Source organism: Paralichthys olivaceus, chromosome 11 (genome assembly GCF_024713975.1).
Source record: "Paralichthys olivaceus isolate ysfri-2021 chromosome 11, ASM2471397v2, whole genome shotgun sequence".
Lineage (NCBI taxonomy): Eukaryota > Metazoa > Chordata > Actinopteri > Pleuronectiformes > Paralichthyidae > Paralichthys > Paralichthys olivaceus.
Window position 1 is genome coordinate 19,707,085 of NC_091103.1, and position 26,877 is coordinate 19,733,961.

The 26,877-nt window shown below is 42.6% G+C and overlaps 1 protein-coding gene across 1 annotated transcript in view; it reads left to right on the forward strand.

Annotated features, from left to right (window-relative positions):
• The window catches only part of nxn (nucleoredoxin), a 54,944-nt gene that overhangs the window by 20,083 nt on the left and 7,984 nt on the right, over positions 1-26,877 (forward strand). Inside the window, exons 2-5 of the mRNA XM_020088419.2 lie at positions 20,627-20,744; positions 23,678-23,811; positions 25,841-25,941; positions 26,438-26,544. Of these exons, the coding sequence (XP_019943978.1) occupies positions 20,627-20,744; positions 23,678-23,811; positions 25,841-25,941; positions 26,438-26,544 (460 nt within the window). The remainder of the gene's footprint in view (positions 1-20,626; positions 20,745-23,677; positions 23,812-25,840; positions 25,942-26,437; positions 26,545-26,877) is intronic.

Here is a 26,877-nt window from a genome sequence, read left to right on the forward strand (position 1 = left end):
ATATTTTTATGGTAACTTTATAACTGTGTGGGTTTGTTTTGCCTGTTTTTATTGAGGCATTCACGACGGTGTACTCCAGGTGAGCCGTCGGGTGTACATTACAGTTATTCGAATGATACAGTAAAAACAACATGGAGATTATTAATGTCAGGACCTTGTATCCATTTCTGTTTATCGTGTTCCTCTCACTCCAGGAGGACGGGTGGGTTGAATTCAAGCTGTTTTAAAAGTTATGGCATCATAAAGCTCTGGCTGAGCAGGAGTGATGTGCAGCAGGCTGTGCGGTCTGCTTGTGGTAGGTTATCTGTCAGAAATTATAAATATTATTTGAGCAAACTTGTTTCTAATGCCGATCACTGCAGTCTGTCATGTGGAGCAGCTACCGCCAAGATCTTGACCAGTTGTTCTGTTGTCTCAACAAATGTGAGTGAGCACATAAACAGCGAGCAACGCGATCCTGTCGTGCAGCAGATGACCATATGGGCTCCCCATTTCTACGAACGCTGGCCTGCTGTTTATATCTCAAGGCTCTGAGTTCAGGTATCATTATACTTGTCCAGTTAGACGAAGTTTTCCAGGAGATGCGAAATTAAGGCTACGACTGAACACTGTTCTGCACAGTTTGTTCTGAGTAAAACAGAAATGACTTCATACACATGGTGCCTGTTGATTAGCACACAGCTCATTGTCTGCTCCCATTGAGACATGCTCCATCCTCTGTGAGCAAACCCACATTCAGCGCTGAGGCTTAACTGCTAGTTTATGTTGGGGAATGCAACCACTTACAAACACTGCGCTCTGTAGGCCACCACATATACTATGTGTTTGACAGACCACAGTTTCCTGGTTGGTATTTGGCAGCACACGGAGCAAAATATGAGCTACATGGGTTTTGATCTGAAGCCCTAAAGCCTAGAAACGACAAAATGTCTGCAGGCAAAGACGGAATATATTAAGTTCAATCCAAATGAGCGAGTAAAGCTCAACCTGTAATTACACTAAGATTGAGAGTGACATTACAGGTTACACCTCTAGATATTGCTCAGGGCTACAAAAAGACCCTAAGCCTTAAAAAGCAGCTTCACTGTGATGATCTCTCTCCTTGGCCTTTGTGCGACTGTAACGCTGCTGCTACACCACCATGTTCCACCACCCCAAGGCACAATGCGTACTGGTCATCTGCGTGTACGGATGTCGGTTTCGCTTTTGTCCAGCGGGATGTGTGTATATTCCAGGAAGTACTTTGTCCGGTTCCTGCTCGTATGCATTTCACCGAGTGCCACTCACAGGCCGGAGGGAGCAGGAAGAAATCTGTAGGTTCGCTCAATCCTGTTAATGTGGAACAGCATTTAATTAGATCCGCTCGACATCGAGCAGCTGCATCTGTGTCTGTCAAGTAACAACACCCCGCATGTCGCTAAACACTGAGGTTAAGGCGCTGATCGCTTTGTAAGGACGTGTGAAAAGTGGGCTATAGCAACCACACAATGGCTGAATGCAAAGAAGAACATTTAAGAGCAACTGCGTTTGCCTTGAGATTTTCCTCATGGTACATTTCATCTTAAAATCCCTTAATATGTCATATGTGTGTGACAGGTGCAGCATAGAATTATTATTGTTAATAGATATTTTTGGCATTGAGCTCTTACTGATAAAACAAAGTTTAGGCTTGAAAGACAGAACATGCAGGAAAGGACCAGGATAGAAAGCCCACTCAGGTAAGCTATTGGCAGCTTCTATCAACTATTTTGATTATCTATTATATCTTTGACCTCCCATCACAAGCTCTCATTGTTGGTTATTTGTACAAAACCCAAATATATTCTATTTAGGATTCTGTAAAATAGAGAAAAGTTAACAATCCTGCTGTTTATTAATATTCTATGGATCAATAAATCTTAGTCTGTTTGTTTGGACACTCTGAGCTGAGATGGAAGATACTAGGCCTTGTTTTCCTACCTTCAGAGGAAGCCGTTGACTTGATTGTATGAAAAGAAACCACCACAAATGTGAAAATTGCCAGAGGTAGATAAACTATCACATAAAACATTGAGGTTTGGCTTAGTCTAGTGTCTACTCTGCTGTATTGTTATTTTACTTTACCCAAGTCAAGTATTTTCATATTGGTGCATGCAACACAACTGCACTCGCTGACGCTCGCTGTCAATCACATCCTGCATGCAGGAAAAAATGGAAATCTCAGCCAGGAAAACCTCATAGACATGGTCTGATTCAGCCAGTGAAGAAACCATAAAAGCCTTTTTCAGATTTGACTCAATGTTAAGAAGTAAATATTTACAGGCAGTAGAGTTGTCTTTGAAGGTGGGTCAGATTTTTAGTTTGAACTGATCACAAAGAATGGGCGTTACTGAGACTCTGCTGATTGTAAATGTCAGTAGGTGGCTTCTTGCCGTGGGTATATTTCTGTCTTAAAGGAGGTGTTTTCAGGTGTTAACAGAAATGACAGATTCGACGCAGTCACATCTATTTTCAGTCTCTGTTGTTTTCCCTCCGTGTCACTGTGTTCGTGCCCTAAAAGGAGAGGAACCTTGCTTCCTGGCCAGGGAAAAATAGAGCCACTTCAGATGATATATTTTCTTTGTGGTATTTTTTAGAGAAAACTGCGTCACTGACAAATCATACTGGAGAGCAGAATCGCTTTTTCAATCACTTTTTCCACAGTGCAAAGAACAGGACATACATAAACATATATTGTCCTGCCTTCACTTTCCATTTCTACTCTGTGTCGGAGAAAAAACATTGAACTGGCCATTGTGCAGTCCATCACCTTTCCAGCCCCCTCCTCCCTCATTCCCAGCATCTCTTGTGTGCTCAATGCGTGCCGTTACAGCCCTTCATTTAGATGAGAGGGGGAGGGAAGGGAGGAATGGAGGACTGGAAAGGTGACGAGAGGACTGAGAGATAAAAACCAGCCTGATTTCTATCTTGGTCGAGCTCCAGGCACAGGCAGCAGCAGGCTCCTGCTCCCCAGCAACCAGGAGAAAAGAGATGAAGGCTGTGGCAGCACGGATTGATTCTCGTCATAATCTGTTCCTATCAGCTCTGGTGCAGAGTATAGTTTTGCACGGAGGCACTCGCTGCTCCTCACAAAGACTGCCTGCCACGTTTCATGCAATTATGCTATGCAACCACATCCTTACAGTGTCTCGTTATTTCAGCAGCTGCCTTATTCCTGTTTGAGCTGATATCTTGTCTTGTGGTTTGGTCCCAGTGAGATGGGTTGTGTCTCTGTACCCCGGGGTTGTTTCTGCAGGTACCTGTTGGTACATGGAAAGATTGTGGAGCATCTTAACAAATTTGTAAGAAATCCTGGGAAAAAACAAGTAGAGGCTGGATGAGAAATAAATCCACATATTTAGCTATACCACCTGAAACTACTGTATATCGCTATTGATTAAAACAATGCAAGAAAACATTAGCTAAATGATTGGATTACTGCTGAAAGAAACATGAGTGCCAAGAAACGCATTACTAATTAGAATGGTACATACCTCTGCCAAGACCGGACAGTCCTCTTAAATTCAATCAAGTTGCACCAAATTGTAATCACTCATCTATCATATCAGTCCTCTAAATATTTCATCTAGATCCATAACATATTACTCAGTAATCAGTGAAAATTAGAAAGTCCTCAATCTGTACACATAAATATGAGTTCTTTGCTGAACCATACAACATCCTTCCACCAACTTTGGTTGTAATCCGGCCAGTAGTTTTCACGTAATCTTGTTCACATACAGACCCACCCATGGACAGGGGTGAAAACACAAGCTCTTTGGCAGAAGTAATGAACACATTCGGGCTGTGAAGGGTGGAGTTGATCAAGGAGTACTTAAGGTCATCTGACAGCTGCGGTGTTCATACAACAGTAAAGGTTGCGAACCCCTGGGCTAAACAATTATTAGTTAATCGTAAAAATAAAAAAACAGGAAATAAATCTATATTTAATCACTGATTGTTGTTATTGCTTTGCAGTGTTAAAGGATACTTTGACTATTGTTTTTGTGTATTCGAGGCTGGAAGGGCTGCTGATGCAGGAGCTGCAGGCACCCTCACATGCAGACAGGCTGGGTGGGTCGGGCACTACTCCGGTGAGATGCTGGTAGTAACCAGGAGGGCGGAGAGGTTGCTCTGCAAGAGCGACCCGGCTTAGAACAGCAGCGCCTTTTGTGTCTGCTTGTTTCTGACTGTTATTTATAAACCCAGTAAAGCCACAGCACATTCCAGACTGCCACATGCGCAGGGAGAGCTGCACCTCACCCATGTGTGTCCTCTTTGTCTCCTTGCGCAGCTCGATCCGAGCTGTCAGGATCAGGGATGACGTTGCTCAGTGCTGTTCACATCTGGTGTAATGAGGAAGACAACAAAATGCTGATTGTCTTTTTATTCCTTTATGATGGAGGTGCCTGTAAATCTATTTCAACCCTTTTATTCTGTTTAGGCTTTTAATTTGCTGTTGGCTGTTGCATTTTTATGACCACTGCTTGTGGTCTTCCATGACTCACATTAATGGGAGGGCGTCCTTTTCTTGGCAACGCATTCCTTAGTTTAATGTTAGCCCATTACTGAACTTGACTACTTTGAAAAGTGCAACTCTCTCTGTCCAAATCTCAACGGACTTCCTCCTCTGAGTTTATGGAAAACATTAATCACATTTCCCTGGATGGCTTTTCAAAACCAACACGGGACAATACTGCAGTCAGGGTTTCCTCATTAGCAGGACGCCATATTTGCTTTATCTCTGCCTGTGGATCGCTCTCGGGAAATTTGCTCATGTTTCCTGAGATGCTGACTACATTTTTGATGAGGATATAAACTATACAGTTTGTTTTTTTAATGCACAGGCAGCTTCAGGAGATTAATGCTCACCCTCCTCTTCCATTTTGTTCCTACTGCACTTTTGTTCAGTTTAGTTTCCTGTAGCTGAGTCCAGAGAACTGCTGGAGACAGTCCAGGCACTGAAGGACACAACTTCCCAAATCCCCTCCCTCTGAACCAGACTCCACTTTCAACTCACTACAAAGGTCACATGAATAATCCCGAAAGCATAGTATGGAAACAATACACCTGTCATTAATCTCAGCTGTGGATTTATTTGTTTGACCAGTGTTGCATTGGGCTCTCTAAAGGATGCAGATGATGTTGATGACAAACACACAGATAAGGATTTGTTGCTCCAATTGGCCATGGTCCTCTTGTTTTTCTGTCTCTGTAAATGAACTGAGGATATGTTTGAATCACAAGCCTGTGCTTTGTTTTTTCATCTAACTTCCTGATTATTGGCAGGCTTTTAAAAGAGTTTTGCCTTCCATTTAAAACCTGATTACAAAACACTGTGAAGCACCCTGAGACCTGCTGCTCTGCTCTGCTGTGCAGCTTGGAATGATTAAAACTTTGGAGATGGAGCACAATCAAAACATTTGGAGATATCATGTAATTGCAGAGCTGCAGTGGTTAAAATATATATTGTTAATGAGCTGCAGGAAAGTCAGTAGAACCTTACTACCACTGCCATAGGAATGAGATGAAAGGGCAATTTATGATGAATAAAAAGTCCTGTAGCTTTTTGCACCAGCTTAAAAGTTTGATCCTTAGTTTCAGTGTAAAGTAAAAACTTTAACTGCAAAGTCTGAGGTGAGGGGTTGACTATCTAAGCTTGTTGCTCTGGTTAGTTTTTAACTAAGTAATTTTTGCATCATGGCCGCAGAGTGTTGTTTAGTGTATATTTGTGTAAAGTGGAAGAGAAAAGTGTACCTTCAAATTAAAAGTATTATTGTCACATGATGTGTTAATCATTTTACTGAAGTGAAATGGTAGCCTTCATAAAGAGATGGAAGACGTGATACTGTTGGAGACACATTTTCAGACATTACCTCCGGGAAGACGTCCATCCTGTAACACTCGGTCATTCTCATGAAAAGTGAAATTGTGGAAAAAGAGAGGTAGAGCCAGAAGTTCAAATGCTTGCTCCCCTCTCACCTCAGCACATCTGCTCAGTCACTTTGTTAAGTGGGTGTGAATGTCAAAATCAGATTTAGGAAAAGTTGGTACAGAAACAATCGGATGCAGTCCTCCCTGGTCCAGCCTCCAAAAGATGTGGGTATGAAATTTTGACCATCTAACATATTAACTAAGGTGAAGATGGCTATATATATCTCCATTTGTGAGTATGAGTATGAATGGGAACACACTTGTCATGTGCTGAGGATGTTAGTTGACGTGGTCTGTCAAAGTTGCAGCAGCTGAGATCAGATCTAGCTGCATCTATAGTGAGTCTTTGGTGCTAGTGCTCAGCTGTCCACTCATTGGATCACATGTTAATGCCAGGTGTGAACCTTGGCATCCATTTGCAGCATTAAATCTGCGTCAGCTTATTATTTCTTCTATAGTGTCTTTCATTTCCTGGTTCCACTGAAAGGCCATTAGTTCCAACCGATCGTTATCACGCAGACACATTATTTATTGGCCGGTGGCTCAATCACTTCCAGGCTTTAAACAGTAAAAATGTACAGTATGTGAATAATGGATATATGTTGGTTGGAGTGCCTGAGGATTACATCAACTATTCTAAAAGGCCCTTGAACTGCTGAAATAAGATATCAGAAGAGTCTGTAGGAAGCCAAGTCTCAGTGAGGGCTGGTGACCTCTGCCTGCATCTGCAGGAGGCTTCAGATCTGCACTGTCAGACTTGTGGAGCTGAATTACAAACACACCGCTGAGCCCACACTCTCAGCCTCTGATGCTGCTTGTTTTTTTGATGCAGTGGAAGCTTCAAGCGCAGATGTTTGAGCGGCTGGCTTTACCTCGGTGAATGGAAGTACAAGGACGAATATTTTCTTTCGCCGGATCCAGATAATTCATTCAATGTGCATCATATTGTACAAGCTTGTAGATGAATATGTTAACATCAAGATCCATATATTTATTCCTGTGGAAAATCCTGAATCTTCCCTCCACACCAATATTCTAATGATATTTCAGGAAATTTGGTGCATATCAATTAAATAATTTTTTGGTAATACTGCTGACAAACATACATTTGATTGAGTTTCCTTCTGAGAGTCTTGTTAAGTATGATAAATCCAGACAAAAATCCTCAGGCTACAATCCGTGAGATCAGTGAGTCTACTGGACTTTATCCATCGCCTGAAACCAAGTTATCGATCCGCTACCAGTGCATTTGAAAAAATAACTTTCATAGCATATTTTCACAGCTGTATGCTGCTAACCCGTAAAGAAGTGATAATTGCTATCGTTGTTGTATGGCCTGGCTAAAAAAGATAAGATTCATACATTATTTCCAAGGAAAAAATCCATTACTTACCTCTTTACCCAGATCCGCTGAAACGTTTTAACGATGTTTTTAATGAAGTTTGTTGCAAATAAATTCAGTTCTTTTTTTGTGAAATCCTGCTGAAAAACAAATAAACAAACAAACATCTGTGTTTCCCACATGCAAGTCTTCACAGGTGTGTACAAGACAAATCCCAATAAAACCAGGCCCTCAGGTTACAATATGGGGGAGTGGTGAGTGGGGAGATAACAGAGTTTTTATTTAAAAAGTTGTTTTTCCTTGTAGGAGTTTTCTTTAAAAGCTGGAGACGCTGGTGTCTGGAAGGGTCAGGGGTTGTGTGGAGGCTAGGCGTGAACAGACGACATGAAGGCTGTGCTATTACAGCCGTGCTATTAAGGGATTGAACTTTGAACCTGTGCTCTGCCCTGTCAATCAGCCCTCTACCAGCGTGACGTGACCCTGAAAATTGACACTTTGTATCTCTGGGCCTCGTCTCCGTCTCTGTTTCTGCCCCCGCTCTTCGCTTCACTCTCACTTGTCAGCTGTTTGTTTACAGTTGTAAAACCCTCATGTTACCTTTTGTGTTACCTCTCAGCACAGCACTTCACCGTCATGTAACAGTGACGGACTTAACCGTGCTTAAAAGAGGTTTTGAAGTTATCTCAGCGATGGATGTATCTTAGAATAGCCTACTCTTCTTCTAATGCACGTTCCTTGAGTTTCACTACAGGAGACCACACCTGTTCTGACAACAATGGGCTTTTGTAAATTCCATCAACTCTCAGAGTAAAGTGACTCCAGTCATATAATAACCACTCTGTTCAACTCTCGTTTATTGACTTGGATTATCACTCAGCGCCCGGGATAAGAAAAGATTACTACTACTACTACCACACAACCACTTCACAGTATCAGTGGCACTCATTGCTTGTCGTTCATTTATTAACAAAGACGAAGAAATGAAGAACTTGTAGGACCATAATTTTGGTTTTGTATCTTATTTAGTTCCATAATTATGACATTCTTGTCCTCCAAAAGACACTGAGTTTGCTTTCCTATCTGCATGTAAGGCATTCACTGAAAACCCACATGCAGAGACACATTTGTTTGAGACACGTAATCTGTCATTATCAACATTTTATCACCCTTATTGTCTGACATTACATAAATTGTTTTGGGTAGTTTAGTTGAGGGCAGGGATTGTTTTGAAAAGTCCCATACGATGTGTTTAAAGACGCTCCCCAACTGAGTTTTTGTGGTTATTACATCAGCAACATTGTTGTCTAAGAAATGCCAGTATTAATCTTGTTTTTCTTGTGACCATCCGTTTTTCATTTTCAAATATAATAGCTTGTGGAGGTCCAAAGTTCAGACTTGGACGTGCATTCGCTGGAGATCATATGATATGATTTAAATCTCCAGAACAACCACTAAATAGGCCTTGAGGTGAGATTGCTTTTGTCAACAACATAACTTTTAAATAAACTGCTGTGAAGTTCATAGTCTTACCAAAGAGAAAAAGACTCCTCGAAGGAGTGAATATATGGTATATCTGAAATGTCAATGCAGTAGAGCTGCAAATTGTACTGGATTCATATCATCTTACATTCCATAAACAAAATTAGAAATTGAAAATTACAATAATAATTTGTTGCAGTCCTAAAATTTAGTGAACTACGTGCAGTTTGTTGTGTAAAACTGTTTTAAAACAGAAAATTAGCTCTGGCTTTTACTGTTTTGACTATCACCCATGAGAAGAAGCTCGAGGGACAAATAAGATATGGGATTGTGTCTACAATGAGTTGAGTTGATGTTACAGTTTGCGGATAAGGCTCCAGGTGTTCTGGCAGGCACCGAGACACTGCGCCACTACCCCGAACTGAGTCAGGTGAAGTTGTTCAAGTACGCCAACCCCCACCCTCCGACCTCTCAGCTGTCCGAAGAGCTGTTCTGTGCTGCCACCACAGCCCTGACCTTAAATTGATGGATGTTTATTTTGAGGCTCAGCAGGGGTTTGGCTCCGCGCTGCACGTTAGACCTTTTCATAACTACTTATGAGCAGGAGCATGGCCTTCGGTCCTCTGGCAGAGCACGACATGTTGTTCCAAGGCTTCTGCTTAAACACAAAAGGTCACCTGGTTGTTGCTGTCGAGGTTCCCGGCGTCTTGCTGAGACCAACCAGATCAGAAGCATCTTCAAAACCACCTCTCAAAGCCGAGTCATACAATGGAAGCATTTTTACAACATGCTTTTATGTCCCGTTTTATCGCTTTTCTGAGCTTGTCTTTCTTGTTCCTAAAGTTAATTTTTATTTCCATTGTTTTATTTTTATCTTCTCTTTTCTTCACTACTTCTTTAATCCTGTTTTGTGAGGCTCACTGTAGTTGATGTAAACTCCCCAATGTCCCATTTAAATTGCAGGAGTTGAGATAAAGCTTCAAGCAATCAGACGTAACCATTTTTAATCTTTGATTGCATTGATGTAATAAAATAACTAAATAAAATTAATGGATATATATTTAGTTACACAAACTGTGTGCCATGTGTGCACGGTTTTTATCTCTGCATGACATATGGCTCAGCCTTGACGTTGCGTTTGTACCATGTTTTGTGCAAAACTTAATCTGGATCAAATGAAATCTGCACCCATGAGACTCTTCAACTGGCCAATATGGGCTGGGAGAGGGGGCTTATGGGAGTCTGAATCTGTCGCCACGGCTGTGAAAAGTGTCGGGGTGAGGGGCGGGTGGTAAGCCGAGAGTAAGGCATGCATGGCCGGCAGGGGGAAGTGGGGCAAGGGGGGGGAGGGTGCTGTGAGAGATATGAGAGGGGTCCAGATGTACAGCTCCGCTATAAAACGCAGGAGGCCGGTCAAACAGATGTGACTTTTAATGAGCGTAACACTAGAGGAGGAAACAGGTTAATGGGTGGATATAAAGTGTCACCATGTAACCGAATGTCACTGAAGAGCTGAATGTGGCTCAATTAATGAGGGAGACAGAGCAAGAACATCCTTTCCCTCAGGAAATAAGAACCACTGAACCATTGTTGCTGTGGCAGGCTGTCATTGTGGATCATTGCACGCAGAAGAGGATATGCTTGTGCTAATACTGTATATATGTGTATGTGTATATATATAGGCAGACACTCTGTCATTGTGATTTACGAGGCTCTGGGCTGTTAAAGGTACAGTTCATTTAGTTCCCCTCCAAGAACACACTGCCTCAATGTCATGGCACCTACCATGTATATTGAGCTTGATTGGATGTGTTCACATTAGTCTTGATCTAAGAAGATCATCATGCTTTTCTGGATGATGGGCTGCAGTGACCAAAGATGGGCTACATAAAATATTTTTATACTGTGTAAGAAGAAATCCCACAATTTGATTTCTGTGTCAATCAGTTTTAATTTCAAGGCTTTTCTACCTTTTGTTTTTTTGATAGTGATGATAGGGATAAACAGGAAAGGCAGGGAGAGAGACGGGATGACCTGCAGCAAAGAGCATTGTATCCAATAGATTTGAGATAATCTTTTTTCAGAGTCATCTCCTCATCCTATGCCTCTGAAGTTTTTCAATGCATGAAAAGAGCCTGCTGCTGTTGTTAAAGCTTGTTTTTTGTGACATATTCAAAAAAGGAGCCCAGGATTTCATGCAGTGTGGCGTGCAGGGAACTTGTAAGATTGTTGTTGTTGCAGTCTGTTGGCGCTTTTATTTTGTAGTCTGTGCTTTGTGTGCCGTCAGTCTGTTTGGCTTTGGTTGAGTAACGCAGCGACTGGTTCCACTTAGATAAACAATGGAAAGATACATGCAGACAAGCCAGGAATTCTGTTAAAAATTAAGGTCAACATTTTTAACATTGAAATAAATCTGTGTTTTTGTAATATTGGCTATCTAAAGAGCAAAATGAAGCAGACCCTTTTAAAATCTGTGTAAACAGCCCAGGATGAAATGACGCAGTCACCATTTGAATGTTATTATAGATCATTTTCATGCTGTGAATTAGATCCACACAGTTAATTTTCCTATGTGAAGATTTTCGGCACAGATTGGAGCATAAAGAATCTGGAGCTGGCCTGATTATGCACAAAGTGCTGATAATGTGTCTGAAATGTTCCATTCATGTTCCATTCAAATTTCCATAAATATTAATGTGTGATGTTGTGTTGGGATCAGGGACAGAGCTGCAGCTCCAGCAGACTTCCCTGGGCTGTGGCACGGGGAGGAGGAGTGGTGGGAGTTAAATGTGGGGTCAGACTGAGGTCATAAGAGGGAAGCTCTCTAAATCCAGGAAGCTGGGGTAACAGAGGCACAGTGACGTTGAGCCTTATGGGTAGAATTAATGCACAGCTCCTTTGGGTCTGAGTGGAGCTAATTGAGCGGTAAAAGCAGAAATCACATGCATAACAATCAAGTTATGCCAAAAGGCTTATTTTAATGTGTGTTTTGTCTGATTATTAATATGCAATGATTTGAAATTTCCCAAGTGCACAGGCGCAGATTAAATGAACCTATACAAAATGCTTTTCAGCTTGTGCACATAACACATTTTTTCTTTGACGCCACAGTCATCATTCCATATTGAATTAGATTAGAGCTGAGAGAGAATGTGTGTTGTATTACCTTCTGGCACACGCTGAACTCAGAAAAATGCACAGGGCTTTCCAAGTCATGAGTTGGCCGAACACTCGCGAGTGCAAAACGCCCATCTCAGTGGGTCATGCTAAGGTAAATGATAAAGCTGGTTCAGAGCCAGAGCAGCTTTATATCATCTCTGTCGGTCGCTTCGACTCTGCAGGCCTTGACTTGATGAAACACAGGCTGAGGGTAGAAGGCGTGAGTAACGACTACCTGAGAAGTCATAACACATTGTTCACACAACAAGAAACCCAGTGTAAATCATTAGGTAAATCATTATTCCTCACTGGAGTATTCAATGATTGATCAGCAGAGATTGTCTGTCTTTGACTTCCTCACTTTTATTATTCTACGTTTTGCAAGTACCAAAGCCACATTCATTTTATTGTTTTTCTTAAAGTTGCCGTGTGTGGAAACATTGGCGTGTCAGGCTAAGCTGCTCTCTGACAGTCCGGACATTTTCCTGAAAAGTGAGTGGATGTGTTGAGACTTTTCTAAACTGTGACTGATGTGAAAGTGAAAGAATACAAATATGAAACGGAGGTGCCATACACGTAGAAGATGCAGACAAAGATGTCAACATGGAAAGACGAGATGAGATATGAGGGTCATAAGGGCCAACACTGGTTGACGATGAGCTGTAAACAATAATACCTCATTTCCACCGCAGAATATATATGTCATGTCCTGCATCCTGCTGCTCTACTAAACTCCAGCCCTCGCTTGAATGTTCTAGACATTTTCCTGTTGGCCGGACCTTATTTTCTAGACTTTTCTCCTTTTTCATCTGTTGTGTAAACTGCAGAGCTGTAGGACAGGAACAGAAAGCTTGATAGGCATTGTAAGTTTTAGTGAGCTTGTGGACTGGTTTCTGAGAACAGATTTTTATTATATAAAGACTTTTGTGCCGATTTAAGCGTGTCACAGAACTGATGGCATTTATTTGTTATCACATGATCCTCACACATCGATGTATAGAAGATGTTTTTTATTTTATTCTCTTCAGATGGAGAGTGTTTTCGAGTGACGCTGCATTTTTGTGGAGGGGAAAAATTAAATGGAAAGGATGCAATAAAAATGTTTTCCACTTTATTGAGAACATGGCCTGTGTCTGTGCGGTTTAAACTTTTAAGGTTTTATGAAGAACAAGGGGTAGATGGGGAGAGAAATGAAGAAAACAGAGATGGGGGATAGAGAAGCAGGCAGACTGGTGTAAACACCACTGGGAGGGAAGAATGCACCCCCTGCCTTCCTGACCTTTGACCCCACTCAATGTAGGCCTCAGGGGCAGCCTATGTCTGTGGAGAGACAATGCTGCAGATACCTATTGAGCCCTGGCTTTTTACTCCTTTACAATCCCCCCTGCTATTTTACGCTGCGTTCTTCACTACATAAAAACTTCTTGCCGTGCAGGGTCCAAGTTTGGATTTAGAGGCTGCATTCAGGGAGCTGCTATTGTGCCTCCACACAAGACTGGAGGGGGTGAAAACACCCACACACCTCCCACTCTCTCTCTTTTTCTGCTCACTCTCTCATTCATTCTTTTTTTTTATTTCCCCCTAAGCCCTCCGACATTCTGGCACCTGTTTTCCTCACAAAACCATTAATTTATCACTGAATTATTAACTCAGAGCCCACAATGCGTCTGGCACTCTGTGACATGTCCTCTGACTTTGTGGAGGGGCAGGGGGTGTGGTTGCCCTGGCAACCCAAAAAAGCAATTTTGCCAGCGTCTCCTGTCTGCGTCTGGAGCATCCATCTCCAAAATGGCTCGGCCAGAGAATGTTATAGGATTAATATAAAATACAGGAGATAGAGCCAACATTTTGTATTGAGGAGGCATGGTGTGCAGTTGGCTGTGTGCTTTCAGTGCGACAACTGCAGGAGAGTGAATTTGCCCATCACAATGGCTGTGTAGTGCAGGATGAGCCTCTGTAATGAGCACAGTGGAGTAGGAAGGAGTGAGTGGCCTGCACTTTATATATTTTAGGAATATAGCTGACACTCGATGGAGAGGAAAAATTGGTTGCAAAATAGAAAAATAGGTAACATATTTAAAATAATGTGTCGCCAGTGATACTAGAAACACTGATACTAAAGCCTGAAAGATGAAGGTTGTTATCTGAAACCAGTATTACATCAAAATCCTTTTTAGTCCCTAATTGAATTTAATTCAGTCTTCGGACCAAAATACTTAAATACAGTATAAATGACAAGACAAAGATTTGGTTTAGATCTGTGGTCACCTAAACTAAAGCCTTACACACGACAACTTTAGTGGTGTAAATATATTAATCTTATCAACATTACCTAAAATAGCCTTGTTAGTTTTGTAGACATAAACTGCCCTTGATTGATTTTGACTGCTTGGCTAGCATTTCCTGCATGTTTTGTGTGATTGTCATTTCAAATAAAAAAACAAGTATAGATAAAAGGTTAAATAAGAAATGTGCGACCACTAGATGTGGGTATTTTGCCCCCACCAGAACCCAGCTCTCCAAGTTGAAAGCATGGTTCTTTATGTAAGGCAGAACTACATGCACATGCACAAGATGAGGCTGAAGCATATTAAGTGATAGTTCATCACACAGATAAAGGTTAGCAGCTGTCATGGCGTTTTGAGATGTGTATTTCACCACTGGGGGAGCCACAGCAGGGGGAACACTCTTGACCGCGTAAAGCGATAGTCGGGTCAAAGTGGCACCGATGGAAGCACACTAGCCTGCGTAGTGTGGGCTGAAGTACGGCTGAGAGGTGGGAGGGGAGGGCTCCCTTTGTAGCTGTGAAGAGCAGCAACAGTGTTTTGAAGTGGATACAGGCAGTTACTGAGAGCCTCAGGAGCAGATTGAGCAGAGGCGGGGTGCAGCATGGAGGAATGCAAGTCAAAGCGGGCTGCAGAGGCCCAGCCAAAAGGGAGTTAACAGCAGTGAAGTCCGGAGATGTAATGAGTGAGCAGGAGAACTTTTGTTTCTCATCTTTCTTCGACCTGAGGACTGACCAGAAAAAGCAAAAAATGGTTTAGATTTTGACGTGAAAGCTTCCTGACACATGATGGAATGAACTGTTGATGCTGCCATGCATACTTTGAATCCATTTGCAGATTAAGTTATACATATTACACTCGTGATTTCGAGAAAAGCTGGTGTAAGCGCCAGCAAGGAGTCAAAGCAAGACTCCTTCAGTCCAGCTTGCTCTCCCCTGCACAGCTACAGTAAATCTTTACGGTCAGAGATCACTTCGCCTGCAGGCACTCTCCATTAAAAAGAAGTCCCAGTAAAAGACAAACATGTTTGTCGAACATGTCTTGAGGGGGCTGCTCTGTCCATCAGCGGACAACCTCCCATTTTCTAACAAATGACTTCACAAACTTAACAACCAAGATCTATGTATGGCAAGACACACAGCCATCGATCAGCTGACTGTTCTATCCTCTGTGCAGGAGATCACTGCATGAGATGAAGTATTTGATTTGATTTTAAAAAATCGATCTTATTTTGAAGAGCCAATTGGAACACGACTTTGTCTATGTTCTCACCGAATAATGTAGAACACATTGCTTGTTCCCAGTCCCCACTGTAAACTGTGCCAATAAATGAATTACGACATGAATGAAGGGATTATATGTGCAGCATCTCTTGTCTGATGATGAATACGACACATCGTATGAATTGTGACATCTTATCTGGATTAAATGGATTGAAAAACATGAAAATTTAACCCCTTTTCTTGAAGATATCAATTAGGTTATCACCGTTTGTCCTTCATGTGAAGATAAAGGCCTGAGCTGCTATCAGCATCACAGCAGGGTTCCTCTCATGTCCTCTTTTGTGAAGAGCTGACTTTTCTTTTGTAGTGGCACAGTTGTAATGAGGCTGCGATGGAAGCATCTGGCAGACGCCTCAGGCCTGACTGGCTCAGTGAAAGCAGATTTGTGAGGAGATATGGCTCGAACAATCACAGGTGAATTGGCCACGTTGACTGATGAAATTTCTTCCAGTCTAGTTCACTCAACAGGGTGACACTCACCACAGAGAAGCCACTGTAGAGCCCCATCAGTTACTGACAGAAGCCACATTTCACTGCAGGCTTTCGACATTTCAAAAGAGACGAAACCAAAACTGAAGAACATATGTGTGGATTGTAAAATTTTACACCACAGGAACTTGGGAGATCTCCACCAACAGTATAAGCTCACCCACCTTTAAAGGACCCCTGTTGCCATAAAGTGCAGCAGTGCAAAGAAGCATGAAGGCGATCGCCATGCATGACATCAAAATGGAAATGTGGATATCTGGGGATTGGGTTTGTTCCCCTCTTGTTTTTTTTTCTTGCTCTCTCAATGTCTGGAATGGTTACAAGTAGTTAACGAATCCAGTCATTGATCCCATCAAACTAATGTATATACAAGTTAAAAAATCAACATGTTCTTTGACCAGTGGGGATATGAGATTTTTAACCTTGGTATGTCCATGCTCAATGATGTAAAGGCCCCACAGCAGGCGGACTTGTTCTCCTTCTGGACATGGATCCATAGCCATGCGTGATCCAATTAGCATGATGAGCACCAGGCGTAGTGTGAGGCTAATGCCTGCATGTCCAGGTGAATAAATGGATTGTTAGTATGGATTTCCAGTTCTCCCTAGAGTCTTAGTGGGCTTTCCACAGAGGTTATTGGCATACTTAAACCACTGTATAACTATATAGTCTTGCTCCTCCATGTAGTTACACACTCTGTTGATATTGATAATAAATTGAAGCCCCTTAGAGAACAAGTGGCAACATGCAATCATGATGCAACAAATGCAATCTTCAGGCAGTTTACATGATAATTAGCTAGTGCTAGACTCTTCTGTTGGACTGGATTTCAGCAGCAAACCCTGTGACTAGAAAATGCAGAAAATGTGTAAACTGTAACTGAGTCCAAGGTTTTGTCTTCAATCCATCCATCCATTGTCTTCCCATAATACGGGCTTGGGTCGCGGAGGTAGCCAACCATGGTTTCCAGCTATTCCTGGGGGATCCCAAGGCATTTTGAGGCCAGCTGGGGTATGTAGTCCCTCCAGTGGGTTCTGGGTCTATACCACAGGGTCTCCTACCAGTTTGGAATGCCTGGTAAACCTCCAACAAAATGTGCCCTGTTGGACTCCTGATGAGAACCACCTCAACTGTCCTTTCGAAGTAGCGGAGCAGCAGTTCCAATCCAAGCTCTGTCCGGATGTCTGAACTCTTCCGCCCAACCACTCGACGGAGAAAATTAATTTCAGCTGCATGTAGTTGCGATCTCGTTCTTTTGGCCACTGCCCAAAGCTCTGAATTTAAAGATTAGCCAGGTCCTTCTTCAATGCCCACATTACAAGACTCCAAGATTACTTTATGACACTGATGTATGTTTAAGTGTTTATCGTTTATCGATGGATTCTTGACACAGCGGCTCCACCCAGTGATCACACTCTGGCTCCAGATGGCAGCACTCATATCCAGGGTAGTTTTGTGCAATGTGAGGAAGTGGAGACATGTCATCCATCTTTATCAGTCATGATATTTAGTGATAAAAAAATCCTAAAACCACAATTTTACCCAATAAGCTGACTAGTTCTCCTCCGTAGTGACATTTATCACACAGTCATGAAAGTCATCCATCCTCTCATACAACTCTCAGATAGAGTAAATCTTGCTTTTCCTCAATTGTCAAACTGTTGGATTATATAGCTCCACATAAGAAACACTGTAGTCTTATAAGTACATTTACAAAACCTGAAAGGAAGATGAAAATATCTTTAACACCACTCCTTCCAGGCTGATACTGTTTCTCAGTCAAGGAATGAGGGCAGACCTGACAGTATGATTTATGTCTGTTATTCAGTGCAACTTATCATGTCACATTCTGTATTTATTGTCTCAGCCTGCTCTTCTCAACAGTGTAAAAGTGTTTTGCAGTAAATCGATCGCTGTAGCATGTGATCCTCCTGTTTGGTGTGAGCTGTTGTGGTTAGGAGATCTATTGTCTTTATTGTTTTAGAAGACAATTTTTTTAGATCTAAAGGTAGATAACAGGTGTGAGGTTCCCCCAGCTTCTACCCCCCACCCAGTTTTGTCTTTCAAGGTGCTGAAATGTTTGCAACAGTGAACCGGAACGTGCAGCTTTTTGTATTTACAAGGTCATTTGCCCGCCCTGGAATCATAACAGCCCTTTTATAATAAAGGCCTGAGGCCTCGGAGGATTTAGTATCCCAAGGCTACTCTGATCTGCAGCCAAATCACCATGCAGACTTGATTCAAGGATGCAGAAAATGAGTGGCAACGCAAAGAGGAGGAATCGGTTCTCCCTCTCCCAGCTGCTCTCTTGACACTGCAGCATGAGAGAAACGATAGGACTGAGGAAAGCTGATCGGTACACAGCCATCTTATTCTGTTTGCAGTGCTTCAGGAGATGTACATTAACCTGTAGTGTCATCATGGTAATTGGGTGTGGCTCTGAGGACGTCAGTGTCGGGTCAGTTTGGTACCAACTGAAAATACCTCAAAGACTATTAGAAGGATGGCCATGAAATGTTGTGTGGATGTTCATGATTCCCAGAGGATGAATCCTACACATTTTTTATTTGCAAGTCAAGCTGATTTGATTTATATAGCTGAAGGTAACAAATCACAACTTTATTTCCTTAACGATCTCTACTGCATACAATCCCAATGAAGTTTTACTTTGCAGGTTATTGAGGCCATTTTACACTTTGAACACCTGTATGCTTTCATAATTCTGTTAGCTTATTGATATGCTGCTACATAACCCCTTTGGGCTCTTGATAGATGGAATATATCTGGTGCTAGTGTTGAACCAATCACACTGGGGTTTTTTTCTTTTGCATCCCTCTCACACTCTAAAATCAAAATCTGACACTCATTCCCATCTCATCAGTGTGGGTGACAGCCGGCAGCCGAGCGAAACACCCGCCGAGTTATACAGAGGCAGTGTCGGGCCCATTTCGCTTTTAGAGAATCACAGTTAATGCCTCTAACCCTGTCAGTTTGTGAGCTGAGATTGAGTTTCCAGTGCAGCACAGAGCATGTGGTAAAACCAACACAGTCTGGGGGCTCCTGGTCGTCTTCTCCATGGGACAGGCCGTCTGACCTCTGCTGCCAGAAAGGTCCTGTGGTTGCCCTCTGTGCAAGTTATGCACGTTGCCATACACTCGTAAAACGGCAGACACCACATTTTGAGTGAAACACACATTGTGATGTGCAAATTGAAAAAGGGAGATGACAGCTTGCAGGAGCCTCGGTGCTCCTGCAGTGAAGTCATGCTTTTCATAAAAAGGGCAACAAAAGGTTTTCATCAACCTGGAGCTCAGTGGTAACCCAACTCCAGACTGACTTCACTGAGCCCCGAGGAAAACGCTGCACACGTTATTTGGCTAAAAACCTCTTAGAATAACTACCCCAGCACCCAGACAGAACAAATCATTATATTACACAGGTACTGAAGTGCCTGGCTTTGTATAGCAGGAAATAAATGTAATGGCAGGGTAAAATATGGGTTTATTTATAAAAGATGAATTCACCATTCCTTCTTAACTACTAAGGTTTTTTGCAATAATTCCCTGCAAAGTTATTTATGGCATTTTGAACCTGAAAGTTATCGCTTCAATAAAAGAAGACACAGTTTTACATCGACAATTTTCCAACTGTTGACTTTATTCTGAATGAGACTTATTCCAGGAATTACTTATTCAGGTTGAGGAAATCAGAAAATGCTCTTTACATTGCAGGGTCTTATTCAGACTATTTTTTAATGGGGGTTGATAATTCTGCTTTTTAGAGCCAGTGTATGTTTCTCTCTTTCCTCACGACTGAATTTTCAGAGCTGCTTTCAGGAATAAATGTGAGGGATCCTTTTCTTCTTCTTCTTCTTCTTCCTCCTCTTCTTCTGCTGTAATTGCTGAAGCAGCAACACTGCACATCCCTGATTGCTTCTCTTTACAAGACACGACTGTTTCTCTATTCACAGTGTAGGAGTCATCCTCTCTGATATGGAAAGTGAGTCTCAGATAGGAAAGGCTTTAAATGCTTGATCTGCTCTTTGATGTTAGGGCTACACTCTGTGCACGCTGAACTCTATAAATAACCCCGGTTCATGCACAGATTTTCTGGCCGTCTAGAGTATTTTCTGACTTTATGAGGCTGCATTAATATAAACTCATCATATAGGAGGTATTAGGTTTAAATTTAAAGCCAACGGGCGCTCGTAAATACCTGTGAAAGCACGAAGTGTAGATCCAAAAAGCTCCAGTAATTCATTCAGGATTCAGAGCAGGAGTGGTTTTTTTCAGCTTTTATTCATGACGCAGCAAAGAAGATGGTTTGCTCCAATTCAGACTAGATCAGCCTGCAGCAGTGTGCTCCACACCTTCTGCAAATTCACCTCAGGCTTGACTGCACTTGTCTATTTTTTTATTCTACCTTTGAGTCTCTTTAACAACAGAGAAGGGTTTTGACCTAAAAAATACAAATAGCCCTCTGCTGATATTTGTTTTGTTGAAAGTGTTGTTTTCCAGGTGAACATACCACGTTTAACAGTTTTCCTGCTGTGAGATTGAAATACACATGGATGTGTTGTTTGGGGTCTATCCATTCAGGTTTTTCTCCAACCGTTCTTCTCATCCTTCTCTCTACAGATGAAGCTTTGGAACAAGTACAAGGTAACCAGTATCCCATCGCTGGTGTTTGTGGATGCAGCTACTGGGAAGGTGGTGTGTCGAAACGGACTACTGGTGGTCAGAGATGACCCCAAAGGTGAGATCCGAGATTTATTTTTATTCCTTGACCACAACCTCTGACCTTCCTCCTCTTTGCAAAGTTGTAAACATTAACCCCAATCACCATCACTTCAACCCCAGAAATACATTTTTAAAGAGGTAACAGGTAAACATCTTGGGATCAATGGAAAGAACAGTATAGTTTAATTTCTCACACCCGTAATCCTGAATTCATGCTAGGTAGCATTCCTCAGTTACTCTGGGCTGTGGTTAACAAGCGTGTTGCAGTGTAATCTCTTTAATCAACACCAACAGCTGCAACAAGGTGGTAACACCCACGTTCACTCACTCTGAGTTCACATCAGACTGTTGCACCTATCCTTGTAAAACAACAGCAGGTAGGATGTGAAATTCCCCTGAGGCATGGGGCATGAGCAACTTAATGCCAAACACTACAACGGCACTGAGCAGAGTGCATACCTCTGACAAGGCCCAACAGTCCTTTTAAATTCAATGTGCTGCACTAAATTTCACACACTCATATTCCTCTTTCACACCAAAATTAGCAGGTATACGCAGGTTTTTTCTAAATGCGGGTAAACCTGCTTAAAAAAAGGTGATTGTCTCCTTTTCAATTGCCAGTAGATGCATCATGTTCAACTTCACAAGTTCACCGACAACCAAGCTGCTCTCTCACCTGCCAGATCAGTGCGTTCATCCAGGTGTCATGTTTCCATCACTGCCGATTTAAAACCTGTCGACTGTGGAGTCATTTGACCGAGGTGTGAATGCCGATTGAATCCATTCCCATTGCAAGATCCATGTAATATTCTCTGGTAGAAGGGTGAAAATGCAGCATCTGGCAATGTTAAAGTAAGTGGAAAAAATGCTTAACAAAATTGAATAGGTTCTTCCCAGACCATTACTGCATCCTTCCATCACATTTTGTGGAAATCCGTTAGTTAACAGAATTTTCTGGAAAACTGTTAAATGTGCATTAGTGTGCAGTTCTAGCAACTTGTGTTATGCAAAGATTTTGGGCATGTAGAGATAATTAGTTACGCAGGTGCTGTTAAACCACTGCAGAAGAAGAGGATGATCTAACCAGATGACCTAATTAAAAGAGCATCAGTCAAAGCTTAAACAATATGATGCAAATCGCGTTAGACACAACTTCACGTACATTGTTTTATTTGCAAATATCAACATTTTCATGACACCTTGTTTCTACTTTTCCACTCCATTCGTTTATAATGTGCACAGGAATATAGGCAGATGGAAAGACACCTCATGTTACAGTGCTGTGGATGATGGAAAGATAATTAACAGTTCAAAATCATACAGTGGAATTATTCCAACTTAAACTATCTGGTTTACCTCGAGTGTGTCACAAAAAGCCAAATAAAATTGAGAGGCTAAAGTCAACCAAACTTTAATGAGTATAAGTTTACACCTGCACACACAACACACACACTGATTCTGTTTATCAAATGGCTGTGGAGATATTGCTTTGCCACATCCCTCACCATTCAACCAAAACTTTTGCAATAACACTCTTCCCCCTCGTTTGTGTTGATGCTTCTGTAATTATGGTGCTGCATGAATATTATAACGTGCCTGTGTCTCACTCCCTCATCTGCAAACCCTATAATTTCTGCACTTTGAAGCGGAGACAGAGAATTAACAAGAGTGGGCTTGCATTCCTCTCTTGTATCGAGGACGTCCTCTGTGGCTCTGAAGGTCTTAATATTTTAAAACGCTGCCTCTTTTATACTGGGTTTGGTCATCCTGAAAAAAAAGCACCATTAGTCATGTGAGGAGGAAGAATAGAGGCTTTATGGCAGCACAGCAGTGGAGCAGAATGAGTATTATGACAGATTTCACTGTCTGCCAGATGAAAGCCAGTCCTAGCCTGCAGTGTTATTTCCATGATGAATTAACTGTTCCTCCAAAATAGAAGTGGCTGAAGAAAACATTTATCTCTGGCCTCTGTAGCAAAGAAGTGGGACACTGGCACTTGATGAGCAGGGATTTTCTAACGCCACTGCACCGCCTCTTGAAGAAAAACAGAGCTATAGTTTTTGTTTTATCCCTCTGTTTACCTGCTTTAGGCAAACTGGGGCAGTTTGTCACGTGATAAATCAGCAGCTATGTTCAGGAGAGTTAAGGGGCAGTAAAAGTTGGGAGGGGCGGGGGATGATTCAGGACCATCTGCCTTTCACTCTCAATGAAAGGCCCGACCTGAGTGGCGGCTGACTAGCCTCCAGCGCAAAGATGGAGTGCACTTTTACAATCAGTGCAACAATAAAAGGCTGCACCAGTGCAGCCCAGACGTGTCTTTCCTGCCTAATGAAGCCCTGAACAACTGCTCTCATATAAGAGGCCATTAGGACCCAACCGTACGAGTTTGTGATTACTCCTCCTTTTCAATTCGGCTTCACCAGCTCATCTCCAGAGCTTGACGGCAACAATGGAGACACCTTGAAAAGGGAATGAAAAGTGTCAAAGAGAGCAGGAGGGGAAGTATTTCTGGCAGACTTCCAGCCGTGCTCAACAGGCATGGCTCTCAGTCATTATTAAAATCATATTGTGCATCTGGTGTATGTTTGCAAAAGCAGATGTCACACAAAAAAAACCTGTAAGTAGCATAGACATGACAAGTGCACATGACTTTTTGATCACAGCAGCCATGACGAAGAGTGCCTCTGGTTCTTTCGTTTAATTGAAACATGATTTTTATTCACGCTGGCCGCAATATTCAAGGGACGGGAATATCTAAACATGTCGGTCACAGTACTACAGCAGTTTAACATGCAGCTAAACACCAGCATGTTAGCATTTAGCTCTGAGCTTTCCAGCCTCACAGTGCTGCTACGCCTGCTAGCACGACTGCAGACTCTTGATTTTTTTTTCCTTTCCTCCCCATCTTCCCCTTTTCTTTGCCCCCTCCGCTTTCCTACCCTCTGCCAGGCCTGGAGTTCCCCTGGGGGCCGAAGCCATTTGCGGAGGTGGTGGCAGGGCCTCTGCTCAGGAACAACAGGCAGACAACAGACAGCAGCTCTCTTGAGGGACACTACGTGGGAGTGTACTTCTCAGCACACTGGGTGAGTGCGGAGAACAAAGACAAAGAAGACCAAATGATTTCTCTTTCTTTTTCCAGGCCTCGTATCCCTGTCACAACACAGAGACGTGGGGGAGAATAGAGGGCAGTGGCAGCGGAGCGCAGCAGGAAGAGGCAGAGCAGTTAGTCAAGACAGATAAGAGAGAGGAGCAGGAGGGCGGAGGCGACCCCATTGTGTCTGTGTGTTTACGTTACCGGCGGTTAACTCTGCAGTCCGTCCTCTCGCAGACACCTCTGGACCTTTCTTTAAAGTTGGCATCAGTCACCGCACCCCGCTGACATCATCGCTATTGTCTCTTTCTGTTTTGGACCTGCTAATATCCAGTGAGGGTCATGACTCAGTGATGCATGCAGTCTGCCGAGGCCAGTCAGCACGGCAGCTGCCAGAGCCGCAGCCTCGGAGACCGGCTCTGCAGAGTGGTGACGCCTGAACGCTGGCTCCAACCCCAGACCCACACAAATTGAAAAGGACAAGTCACAAAAGCCATTACTGGATTTTATTTGCAGTGTTTTTACGCCACATTTCCTCCGATGTAAATCTGCCTGCCATTATAAGTAATTATACAAACATGAAATTCCAGCACCTGGTCTTGGCATCCATTTATGCACGTGTGCATTTAAAGTTTTCCTCCTTATATTCCACGGACCTGAAATGGCCCACGGCAGGGAAACGTGAGATTTTGCTTTGTGAGGAGAAAGTTTCTTTTAGAATAACCTTCACACAATCAAAACAGACAGTGCTGTGACACCATGCTGTTAGCACTATAATGAGTTTGGAACATAATTTACAGTCTAATCTTCTATGAGCAGCAGAGAGAGACGTCCATTAATGAGCAGAAAATCGACTGAAGACATTGTGCTTGTTACTCTCACACCCAGAGTCCCTTTGTGCCGGTGTGATGAGTGTGCAAGATCAATAAAAGTGCTTGACACGCTGTAATCAATGAATGGTGATGAAATATTATTTGTATCTAGGTAATTAGAATTGTTGATTTTTATATTAATACTGCATATGAGATATTATTAACGAGAAACTAAATAACATGCAGGTCATTTACAACATAGGAGAAATGAAAGCTGCTAGTTTTTGGACAAATAATACAAAGACTGGTTTATTCTCCAGCTAGAATTCAACGCAGGGCCTACACAGAAGTATAAACTGGTCTTTACTGTTTTCATTCACGCTCACTGCTCTTATAGAATCATTTTCACAGCAGGGAAGCACCACTATACCTGTCTGGCCCCAGACAGACCAGGTTAGAGACCAGCTGGTGAACATAATGAAGCATTTAGCAGCTGAAGAGCCAGACGTTTCCCTCGGGAGCTGGTAGAGGCCAAAACAGCAATATCAATACCTCCATTGATAATGTTCCATTGTTTGATAAATCTGTGCTTCAACCAATTCAAAGAATAATTGCGGTCATGTCCTAACAACACAGTGGACACCTTTATTCCATCCACTCTTACCAGAGTTGTTGAACTTTTAGCAGGTGAAGAGTAAAAAAGATTACTTCAAATACATTCCCTTCATAAATAATTTACCTTGTCTGGTGTAAATAGTCGATTGCAATATGTTCAGCATTTGAAAACAGGAAAAACATTAAAATGCTGATGGAGAGAAAACAAAGAGCATGAGATTGACTGGTCTGTTTTCCTTCCTGCTGCCATGGCACTGTGATGTCATGTTAATGCCAGCCATACCACTACTCCCCCTGCCTGGGTATAGTATAGTGAGGCCTCTACAAACACACACACACACACACACACACACACACGTGAAGTGTTCTCAAGCTACTGTATTACAGCAGATTAGTGTTTTTATGAAGCTTGTTTTGATACCAAACACCAGAGAATTACTAGTTGTGTGTCTTTGGTGACACAGATGAAGAGATCTGGGAAATACCCAAACCTGTGGAAGCTGTTAAAGCAACCTGTCGTATTTATGTCACAGTAACATTCACTCATTCGCTTCCACTTACGTTCTCGATTTACCTCTTCTCTTTCTCTGTCAGTGTCCGCCATGCCGCAGCCTGACCCGAGTCTTGGTGGAAACATATCGAGCCGTCAAAGAGCTGGGACAGAAGTTTGAGATTGTGTTTGTGAGCGCTGACAGGTGAGATGCAATGTGGCCAGAACACGGTATCCTATTTATCTCATGCACACATTTGTCCCGCACACAAATAATCATGCTGATCTGTTCAACTGTTAAAGGTACAGTGTTTAGAATTTAGTGACATCTAGTGGTGAAGTTGGATGTTGCAGCTGAACACCCCTCAGCTCACCCTCCCCTTCCAAACATGAGAGAGAACCTGTGGTAGCCTTCAGTTGTCATAACGACTCAAAAGGTGTTAAGTTTGTCCAGTTTGAACTACTGTAAAAACACGGTGGCTTCCGTAGAGAGGACCTGCTCCAGATGTAAATATGAAGTATTTAAACAAAAATGGCTCATTCTAGGGTAAAGAAAACAACAATTGAAAATATCACTCTGATTATTAATTTCTGTCAATAGATCCCTTCACCCAAATCTTACACTCTGAACCTTTAATTGAGATCACCAGGTCAACATCTGTCATGTAGCTGTTTTTTATTTTATTTTCCAACCTCTCCAGGTCGGAGGAGTCCTTTAAGCAGTACTTCAGCGAGATGCCGTGGTTGGCGGTGCCGTATTCAGATGAGGCTCGGAGATCACGACTCAACAGACTCTATGGGATACAAGGTATAGTATCACAGCCACCACCCGTCTCATAAATGTTGCCTCAGATATTCAAACTGGGAGGAGAGGGGCTTAGTTATGTCACGCCCTGAAACGCTGACACAGTGGCTGCCAGCTCTCTGTGCCAGGCAGGCGGACAGCAGCACCAATCGCCCTGCAGCCTTAAGAATGTGGGCCAGTTACCAAGTTTACTGTCTTGTTCGCTGCAGAAGTGCCGCCCCTCCCTGTGTGTCTTGCTCTTTTCTTATGATTCCCGCCTCTGTGTGTGTGCAGAGGGCTGTGGATGAAGTTAGCAAGAGCTGGCTCTCGGCCTCTCCTGCTGAGAATGCGAGGAAT